This window comes from Austrofundulus limnaeus, unplaced genomic scaffold (assembly GCF_001266775.1).
Source record: "Austrofundulus limnaeus strain Quisiro unplaced genomic scaffold, Austrofundulus_limnaeus-1.0 Scaffold114, whole genome shotgun sequence".
NCBI lineage: Eukaryota > Metazoa > Chordata > Actinopteri > Cyprinodontiformes > Rivulidae > Austrofundulus > Austrofundulus limnaeus.
The window spans coordinates 934,410-945,005 of NW_013952516.1; the positions used below are offsets into that span (position 1 = coordinate 934,410).

The window sequence follows — 10,596 nt, forward strand, 5'->3', positions numbered from 1 at the left end:
GAGCTGGTCCAGTGTTCCACGACCAGGACGAAAACCACACTGCTCTTCCTGAATCCGAGGTTCGACTATCCGACGGAGCTTTAAACATAAATAACAAAATCCTATAGTCGACCAACTCATCAAACTTCAAAATTCAATTTCTGCTGGCACAAGATTTATCCCATACTTCTCCTTTTAATTCAGCTTTCAACAAACCCCAAATGAATGTCTCTACATACCAAGTTATAACTTTTCAAAGCATTTCAGGATCAGATTTGGAGTTTTCTTAAATAAAAAATACCTTAAAGTGTAAATGCATACACAAACACACGCAACTTTTTTCAAAGGCTAACTCAGTTAGCTTCATTGGATCAGGAACACAAAACAGATTTTGTGTCCTCAAACACAGAAGTTTCATCCACATCTGCACTGATACATGTTTTTAGGAAGGAACCAAGCAGAAGAAAAGCAGACAAGGAGAGGAAGACGAGGACGGGAGTGAAGATGAAGATSTCGCTGAGGAAGATGATGCCGATGGAGAGCCCGAAGACGTCGAAGACTTGATTGAAAGCAACTGGAACATCATGCATTATCTTCCCCAAACAGCTTCCTGCCAGAAATACTTCCTCATGATTGTCTCAGGTAAAAAATGAACAAATAAAACAAAATATTACATTTATTAACAAATCCCTTTCTGAGCTTCTTTAACAAGTTTCTCTCTCGCACACACTCACACACACACCCGTTCCATCCCAGCCTACATTGCTGCAGTTTACCACAGCATGAAGGAGGAGCTGAGACGTAACGCTCCTGGAGCCACGCCAATCAAGAGACGCGGCGGCAGCCAGGCTTCCCAGCAGGCAGTTGGGGACTTGAGCGCACTTCCTGGTAAAAAATAAAGTTTTTTCAATCACTGTGAACCTGTGGTGTTTCTCAGTTTGTGCATTTGAYTCATTAAACTCGCCTCAAGCTGTTGCGTCACAATTGAACAACTCTGAATTCTTTTCTAGGCATGATCTCCTTCTCCCAGGAGTATGTGGCCAGTGAGCTGACACAGAACATTTTCACCATCACCCAAAAGATCCACAAAAAGGTGACGGGCTCCAGAAATGTAACTCAGACGTCTGAGCTGTTCCCAGTCCTGCCCGGCTCACACCTGCCGCTGAACAAGCCAGCTCTGGAGTTCGTCAAATATGTCTGCCAGGTAAGTTMCGGCTTATCCACAGCTCCTCTCCCCTGCTGCTTGTAGGGTTCATTAACATTCCTCTTTGTGTTTTTGAACCATTAGGTCCTTTCACTCGATGCCAACATTGTGAATCAAGTGAACAAACTGAAGCGAGACCTCCTGCGTCTCGTGGACGTCGGGGAGTTTTCAGACGAGGCCCAGTTCCGTGACCCGTGTAACTCCTACATCCTGCCCGAAGTCATCTGCCACCACTGTAACTTCTGTCGGGACCTGGACCTCTGCAAGGACCCGTCAGTGGCACAGGTAAGCATCGCCTGACACAAACCACTTCAGGATCTTTTTAAWCAGTGTCCTGTGTTATAGTCCTGAGATCAGACGGAGATGAACTTTGTTGTGTCCTCAGGACGGGTCYGTCTTGCCTCAGTGGTTCTGCTCAAACTGTCAGGTTCAGTATGAGAAGGACTCGATTGAGATGGCTCTGGTGGAAGTTCTGCAGAAGAAACTCATGAGCTACACACTGCAGGACCTGGTGAGTAAAACTGTGCCCGAAACAATCAGGAGGAAAAATGTACTCCTCGTAGTGAAAGTATTTGCAGACGATGGACATTTGTACTTATTGTAACTTCCCTGAAATCTGTTTGTTACTGAATGTTTTGTATGGAATTATTCAACATTGAATGATTTATCCACAATGTTTTACTTTTTTGTAGCTAAATTTAAGTATATGGTACTGTTGTAGAAATAATAGCTCTGCCATATCTGCCATAATTTGCTTAATATAACAATAGAGGCCTTTCAGTTAAAAAAAACCCTGTTTATTCTGGAAATTTTAAGTTTAATAAGTAAAGTGTGAGAATAATTTGACAGTTTAATTTTTGCCTTAACTAAAATCTATTTGAAGCAGAATTATTTCACATAAAAACAATAAATAGTTTATTTAAACATATGTATGAATCAGAAGAGTCAGAGAAGTTAGTGCACTGAAATGAACAGATCTGCTAAAATGAAAACAAGAGTTTTAATTTTTTTATATTATGGCCTGATGGATGAAACTTTAAATCTAAATAGAGGTCTAATTTTTAATGTGCTCTTTAAAAACTTGTTCCACACGCTTCTCCCCTAAAGCTGACTGATATTTTTAGGTGTGCACCAAATGCAAAGGAGTGAAGGAGGCAAACATGCCCCTCTACTGCAGATGTGCCGGAGACTTCGACCTCACTTATACAACCAAGGTTTCCATTCAAACCTATTACTTAATTTAACGAAAGCWTAGAAATGATGCCATCGACTCTTTTTTTTAAATATATTTTTTTTATTTTTCTGTTTAAAGAGCTTCTCTGAGCAGATCACGGTGTTTCGGAACATAGCATCCCACTACAGCATGAGGTTCCTGGACGAGACCATCGACTGGCTGCTTGTGATGAGTCCTCAGATCAGCTGCTAAATGTGACGCAAAACCCCGAATGAGGACTCTGAATCTGGAGGAGAACCGTGTAAATATGTCTGATTCCACGCTTTATGACTGGATTCAGGTTTTTGTATGGATTTCACATTTTAAGATGTTAATAAATAATTACAGCATAAATATTTGAACCTGGGTTTTACTGTTTCCGTTTCTTTTTGTGACTTGAGTAGAATGTCAGAGGCTTGACCTCACAAAACATATTAAATAAAATCATCATGAGGAATAACGTCTTTGCATGCTACAACATAAGTTCATTTTTATGAATGATTTCACCATGTTTTATTCAATTATTTAAAAAGGAGCATTAAGAAGTAGTCTTCTAAAGCTTTTGCAGTTGAATGAACTAATATGAAAAAGTGCTTTTCTGCTTCTTTTTATCTAATGTGGGACAGTTTTAAGAGTTTAATAACTGTAAAGTCCTGTGGTTTTAACTTGCACATGTGCATTTACTTTGCCTGCTAAGTCTCTCCCACACAAGTAATCACATTTAACACATTAAACTGAGGCACAATTCGATTATTTTTTTCAGATGATCTTCCTGACACCTGCGTGACACTCACCAATTAAAGATCTTCAGGTCTTGCAACCAATATTTACATTTTCATGTCTCGCCTCAACATATTCATTTTAACATTTTATAAAATGACCAATAAATTTCTTTCATTTTGCACTAAAACCACAATTTTAAAGCCTACATGTGGCTGCAGATTATTCTACATCCGTCTTGGCTGATATCGATCCATGCGTGTCGACTTTTGTTTCACCACAGGTCGTGCAGCTCTCAGGCACACTCCAGCAATCTTGTTAGAGGAGTCGTTTTATGGGAAATGCAAGTGTTATTTGATTAATGTTCATTGCCCTCCTGATGTGGTTTCTCACAGTCTCCTCCTGTATCCTCATTATGCTGCACACACTTCTACTCTGTTCCTTTCTGTCTCTCAGGTTAAAAGACCAAAATAATACAAATCAACAGCAATTTCTTTCTCTTGAAATTTTGTTTTATGTTTTTGCATTTAAAGAAATATGCTAGATTAATTATGTCATAAACACAAGTTAACTGAAAAAAGCATTTTTTAAAGAAATAAAATGAAAGCTGATTGTTGCATGACTCAGATTCAATCATAAMACAAGATAACTTGGGAATAATAATAAAAGCAGAAACCAGCAGAACAAYAGCTAAAACAAGTTTAAAAGTAGCTAAAAGCAAAAATCAACTTATCAAAAGCTAATGCAAACAAATTTGTGTAAAGCAGACCGGGAAAAACTAGGGTCAACAAAGCCAGCTAAACCAGTGGTTCCCAAACTTTTCAGCTTTTGACCCACAAAATAACAGTAGCAGAGACCTGTGCCCCCAGATATTTTTGGATGAGAAACATTTGTATCAGGTCAATACATGGGCATAGTAACAATATTTTTATACTACATTTATCCATTTTAAATATACTAACCTCACTCCTTTGTAACAACTAAGGCAAAAATGTGATTAATTCATAAAATATATTCAGGACCCCACGTTGAAGTTTTGGGACCCCACTTTGGGTCCCGACCCCAACTTTGGGAAACACTGAGCTAAACCATTGTTAAAATCTAAAATAAACACAACCATAGCTAAAATACTGTACTTTCATTTTAATTTAACGTTCACAAAATGGTTAACAAAACCACCAGTTTCAACCAGCTAAACGGCAACCAAAACTTAAATCAACACAGCTTAGCCAAAAGCCAAACCCAACAAGATCATTGTTAAAGTTAAAATAAGCAAAAGCTTAACTAAAAGCTAGCAAAAGAGCTTGAGGCTAAAATTGGTAACAGCTGAAACCGTAACATTCATAAGAAGCCAAAAACAAAGCAAGGTTGCTAAACTAGATTTAGAAAAGAGCAATGTTTTGAAGTCATTAAAATATTTGTTTATATGGAGATTTTCTTTGTAAATTAAGTTCAATATTTTGAAAAGTAAAAAAAAGACAAATAAAAGTCAGCACTAATCCTAGTCGAGCTGAACATTATATACTGGAAGTTAAAATAGCACAAAATATTCAGAAGTAGTTTGATTGCAAAAAGCACTCAGAAGAACGCAGAGACTGGAAAAATTRTGTGAACGCTGACTCAGCATTTACACAATGAAGGATGTTTATTATTGGGCTGAATGTTTGCAGTATAAGAGCATAGCTTGTATTGATTAGTAAAACTTTCTTATGAAATTAGTTATTTTTTATCTTGAGAAAACTAACATTCCCTACATGTGAGTATACTGTAATCTGAAGGTAGACAGAAGCAGGTTTGGTGAACATGATGAAAGTCCAGTAAAGCTTAAAATAATCTGTGACTTTAACCTGCTGTTAAGACAGTTTCATTGAGAGCTCCACGAGCTTTTCCTTCAGAATGATTTTTTCTTGGAGATGTGGTTCTCGTTCAGTTTATTCCCACTAAGAACAGCACAGTGTTGTGACTCCATCACTCTGAGATGCTGATGTTGCCGCGTCGGTCAGCTGGACTCTGGGATCAGAGTGGTACACCGTCCGACAGGTCTGAGTGGTTCGAGCCATAGCTGCTGATGAAGCTGACCTCTGTTTGGATGGTTTCTGTGGGTTCTTTAATCACCTGAAAAAGACAGACTTTCACTGATATTTCTTCACATGTAGCCTAACACATATAACATGTATTAAATTCTACCTGAAAAACCCTTAAAGTCCAACAAGCTACTGTTAGATTATTTGATCACAGAGTTTATTTTCTACATAAAAAGTTAAAGTTCAACAGGTGTGTTTTTTTATTTATTTATGGATGGGTGTCACAATGACAGCTCATCTCTTAGCTCTATTTCAAAGCATAAAATCTTTAATAATCTGTTTTACTCACTTCATCAAACTTCCTCTCACTGTACACTTCATTCCTGTCAATAAATGTGAGCATGATCCAGTCACAGATTATAGTACACTAGACGGGAAGAAATCAAATTAGAAAAGTGAACAATCGTTCATGTTACAGACTGATTTTTAATGAGCTGTATTACAAACTGTGTAAGTATGTTACTTACGATCCCTACAGAGGTCATAGCTGTCACCAGGCTGATGATTGTTGGAACGGTACTGAATTTTCCAGCCTGCACAAAAATGACACATGCTGTGATAAAACCATCGAGCAAACAGGAAATGAACAGTAGTTGGGAAAATAAAAGTACTTCACCTGTCCGTGTACTATGACATCTAGACGGATGCCATAAGCTTTGACAAGTGTCCGAGACTCGACACCATCGTTACTATAATATTTGGCAAACCTGGACAATCCCATGAAAAACACACAGTGGAACAACCTAAATCATCCTTTGATAAACTGATGGTTAGAGCCAAGAACCTGGAGAGTTTTTGGTGCTGACCTGTAATAGTAACCAGTGTTACCCAGATCCTTTCGGAGATCAAGMCGACGGAATGAATATGTTGGTTTACAGTGTGAAGGATCCAAATCAAGATTACAATCCCAGTTGATGAAGACTCCAATCACTCCTCCCTGAGTGCAAAGAGAATTACAAACCTAAACCACTGATGCATCGATTATAGTTGTTTATTTTCGTTCTGCAGCGTCTGGCTCTGAGCAGTCAAGGAAAAATAATTTTTGGGGACTTTTTTGTGGATCCCGAGAAGCTCAGAACACTGAGGCGTAATTTGCGGGAGGTTTAGAGTGGTTATGAGCCCCACAATAATTTGATTTAGTCAAAATTACCCCCCAATAAATTGACATAATTTGCTCAAATTCAATAGAAATGAACTGGTTAAGAAAACAGATGCAACTCTCTTGTTGTGTGTTAAGTAAAGTTGCGTATTTGAGTGTTTCTAATCATGTGTCCTCCGTCTGAGTAATGCAAAGGTTCGATTAAAGCTCAGTGTCTTTTTGGGGAGAGCAATGAGACCACTTACAAAACCCCCTGCTGATATAGGTTCTTCATTCATCCCCACTCGCCAAACCAAAAATTTGTCTTTCAACCTCAGGGGTTGTAAAGATGTAAAAATGACAACATGATTAAAAAAGAAAGAAAGTGCAGGACCTGTGTCTGTGTTTTACACAGGGCGCCAAAATGACTAAAATTACCTCTGGAGTAGTTGGAGTGTGAAAACATACAGAATATGTGAGTAAAGAGGAAGAACACAAGAACACAATCCATCATCCAAGAAGAACATCATCCGTGCATTGTTACACTTTAAACGTTGTAAACAAAACAAAGTGCTTTGTCACATATCTTGAGCAAGAGGAACACAACCTGCTCACTGTTAGTTCTCTACTTCTCCAGTATAATATACATTCTGATGCACTTTGTTCAATATCTTCGTCTGTACAGATATGTCTTTGTAGGTTAGGTTTTGTTTCCATAATTTAACCAGATATTAGTTTCCCTCATTTGTTACGATTTCAAATTATTTTAATTAATGAGCTATACTTTTGTCATGAAAAAAATGCAATTCATAATTTTTATTTAATCTGCAAATAGATTTAATGTTAGAAACAGTCTTGATGAGTTCAACCGCTCACAGTTCTCACGTTCACAGTCTCATACTCACAGTTCTGCAGAGCTCGCTGAAATTCTCCCTCGCTTGGTTTGCAATGTAACCCAGGCGGAAGTTTGGGCAGTAGGGATCTTTCTCCTCATGATAATGACACTTTTTAAGATATTTGTGCTTTTTATGCCCTTTTGAAGCATATTTTGCATTTACCCTGCAAGAAAGAAAGAAAGAAACATGGTTAWAGTTGATGTCTGTAACAAACAACCAAAACCAATGACTCCTGTGTTGTATGTGTGTCTTTGAAGATGTTTACCTCAGAACTTTAAACTTGGGGAAGTGGATGGAGTTTCTGATAAACACTGTGAAGTTGATGGCCTCTACTAAAGGTGGTTCTCTGTTAAAGACAATAAATAATGCTTWATCCAAATGAACAACAACGACATTTGTGAGATTCTATTGGAGCAGGTAAATGGAGAGATTTCCTGTTTGATGATTGCTCACCCTCCTTGCAACTGGATATGTTTTTTCCTGCTTTCTGTAATGTTTTCAAGGCCAGATGACTTTCATTTACCAAATTAAGAGATTTGTTTTCTATGAAACAAGCTTACAGTTAGAATAACATCTCTGAAACGTTATCTCATACTGCACTATGTCACACCGGTTAAGGTTTTTTAGTTTATCAAATCCATTTTGTCTGACTTTTATCACTGAGTTGACTTTTTTACAGTGTATTCCCTAAGCAGATGTTTGCTGAGGCATTTGTTGAGTTACTGGATGAACTCAACTTCAATTTAAGAACCACCTGACTTACTGTACAACAGCAAAGGCTTCAATAGGACACCAGGTTTGGATCTCACACGTTTTGAAAGTRTGGTTGTAGTACTGAATACATCTGCCAGTCCTTCTGCCTGCAAGAAGGTGTTTGATTTAGAATCAAAGGTTGTAGTAAATGCTCACACACATGCAAATATTAATAACACAAATCAAAGAAAGCTGATGTGAGAAGTCATAATAATACCATTTCCTTCTAAATCAGCCTCCCCTTGAACACAGTCAGCGTCTGTTGTACAGTTTGCGTTGGCAACTTCAAAATGCTGAAAACCAAAATGAAACAAAGTCAAAGGAAGGTGCACATTTTTTGTATATTCATGTTATTCAGTTGACCTCTCACCTCAGCGCAGGTGCCTTGTTTCTGATCATAAGTGTATTCTCTCCTCAGTAATGTACTGATCACATCACCACCCTGCACAAAAAAACCTCATTTATACAATAATTATTATTTTTGATGTCCAGCAGCTATCTGTTYTTAGCTCACCTCTGAGGGTCGAGCGTATTCCACCGTGTCCAGGATGTCATCGCCATGAATTGCTGTGCCTTTCATGCAAGTGTAAACCGAGCTTTCTGGATGGGTCTCGCTCTCCTGGTAYGCTTTCTGACTGATAAAAACATACCTGATGACAGAACAGACAGAGGCAATTTCACATTTTCTGTCATGTGAGATTTTTATTGGAGGCATCATGTTGCTGAAGATCTGGTTACCCTGCTGAGCTGGAGCTACAAAAACAAGAAGACGCCTGTCAAACTGAGGCACTTAATTCAAGAAATGGCTTCTTCTCTGAAGACGACACATAAAATCTTCACAAACTCATCATTAATTTCTATTTTTGTATCACTATGTGAAAATGAGAAAAATGGATCCTATATTTTACATAGGATAGAAATCTTTACACTATTTTTGCTTTAACTTAATGTACTATATGGCAAATACCAGGGAGCATTTGTGTTTTTTGTTTTTGTATCAGATCATGCAAATCTGCAACCATACTCAGAACTTACCAGGTGAAATAGGTGATCACAAGAAACTGAACAGCTCTGTAAATGACTCCAAGAGTTTTGTTCTTAACCACCATCATCTTAGGAGTCTCATAAGAGTCCCAGAATCCATCAAAATAGTCCTTCAGAAAGTCCCGCAGCCCCATGATGATGGTATGAAATGCTTCACTCATTTCCAGAGATTAGCTTGAGATTTTTTCTTTGTCTTCTTGTATGCTTCTAGCTCCAGCACATTATTCCTCTTTCCCACTATTTGATACTGCTCTGATCTGGTCTGTATTTTCCTCCAGCATCATTGCCATCCGTTAGTGAGAGGAGAGGAAAAGAGGTGTGGCTCAGACGAATGAACTGAGAAAAAAAAGAGTGGTGTTTATGATAGATCCGTAAAATACTTCAAATTAAGTGTTTCTTGCTCAGGAAGTTGATGACATCTTTTGATTTTAGAGCATTAGAGTTGTTGGTTTTCCTATTTTAGTTCTTTTCATTTTTCAACAAAATTTCTCATTTACAATAAATAAATAAATAAATAAATGTATTTAAGGTCTGCTCTGAAGAGTTAGGGTAACATGTCTGTTTAGATATTTTAAAAATGTGATATGCTGACTTTTTTAGGGCAATATTTTTTTTTCTGTCAATCATTTTGAAAAATAAAAACATGGTAATAAGGAGAATATTATGACAAGTTTAGAATTAAGAATTTAGTTATTATTGAGTTCAAATGATACAAAGGTGTATCTATATAAATTGTTGTTCTAGAGGGATTAGATGTTCTTGTCTTTTGTTTTGTTAATAACATAGATTTTTATATGAACTTATTCTAGAAAAAAGGGGCCAATATCATAAGATTTTTTCTTCTCTGTGCTGCCTTTCATTTTATTTGTGATTTTGATATACATGTATATTTTTTCTCTCATTTTTCTTTTTGTATTTTTCTTTTTATTGTATAGTATATATAATTTTTTTGTTTTGTTTTAATGAAATGAATAAAGAATTGAACTGAAACTGAAAAATGTGTTAGTGTTTATAATTTTATTATTTTTAAGCTGTTTTTCTCTTTTATAAATCTGTCAGTTTTGGGCACCAGGTTTGTTTCTCTGTTCATTTTCATGCAACTTTTGCATTAAAACTGTGGTAGGAATAGTTAGGATTATTAAATAGCATTATGTTAGACATTTTATTTTCAATTTGAAATGAATTAAAAATACAAATAGATGTTGTTTGGCATTTTTGTAACCAAAAGAAATAAACACATAAATGTTTAAACTAGGTTGTTTTATTGTACAGTATCATTCACACAACCAAAAATATTTAGTTAATTTAATCTCTAATAACAGTTTGTCATATTTTTCTTTGTGTGTGACATTTTTATTCAGTTGTCTTTCTTCTTTTAACGCATACTGATACACACACGCATTTTGTTTTATTAATTTGAGCTTTTTTCTTGTAAATATCCCACACACCACTTAAATTTCTAAAATGAGAAAATAAAAATTTCTTTGTTTATGGAGGAAGAAGCTTCTTCATGCAATAAGAAAGGTAGTTATTGACTTACTGTCTGTCATATATTTTCTCTGTTTTTCGTGTAATGTTGACTGAGTCAAATTAAGAAAAAGCAACACCCACTCCACCCCCACAAA

At 36.7% G+C, this 10,596-nt stretch overlaps 2 protein-coding genes across 2 annotated transcripts in view; one reads left to right on the forward strand and one right to left on the reverse strand.

Annotated features, from left to right (window-relative positions):
* The window catches only part of pole (polymerase (DNA directed), epsilon), a gene marked incomplete in the record, with an annotated part of 21,244 nt that extends 18,486 nt beyond the window's left edge, over positions 1–2,758 (forward strand). The window contains 7 exon segments of the mRNA XM_014014395.1: positions 426–621; positions 736–867; positions 990–1,183; positions 1,268–1,468; positions 1,569–1,694; positions 2,308–2,397; positions 2,496–2,758. Of these exon segments, the coding sequence (XP_013869849.1) occupies positions 426–621; positions 736–867; positions 990–1,183; positions 1,268–1,468; positions 1,569–1,694; positions 2,308–2,397; positions 2,496–2,609 (1,053 nt within the window).
* A 2,013-nt stretch (positions 2,759–4,771) lies between these two features.
* On the reverse strand, positions 4,772–10,583 carry p2rx2 (purinergic receptor P2X, ligand-gated ion channel, 2). Its single transcript, XM_014014303.1, has 13 exons — positions 10,512–10,583; positions 8,963–9,307; positions 8,442–8,577; positions 8,298–8,369; positions 8,145–8,220; positions 7,938–8,034; positions 7,440–7,520; positions 7,184–7,337; positions 6,007–6,137; positions 5,817–5,907; positions 5,668–5,733; positions 5,490–5,567; positions 4,772–5,231 (listed from the first exon to the last, which is right to left on the reverse strand). Exons 2-13 carry the CDS (start codon positions 9,130–9,132, stop codon positions 5,133–5,135), a joined length of 1,251 nt encoding a protein of 416 aa, XP_013869757.1. The 5' UTR covers positions 9,133–9,307; positions 10,512–10,583; the 3' UTR covers positions 4,772–5,132.
* Between the last annotated feature and the right edge of the window lie 13 nt (positions 10,584–10,596).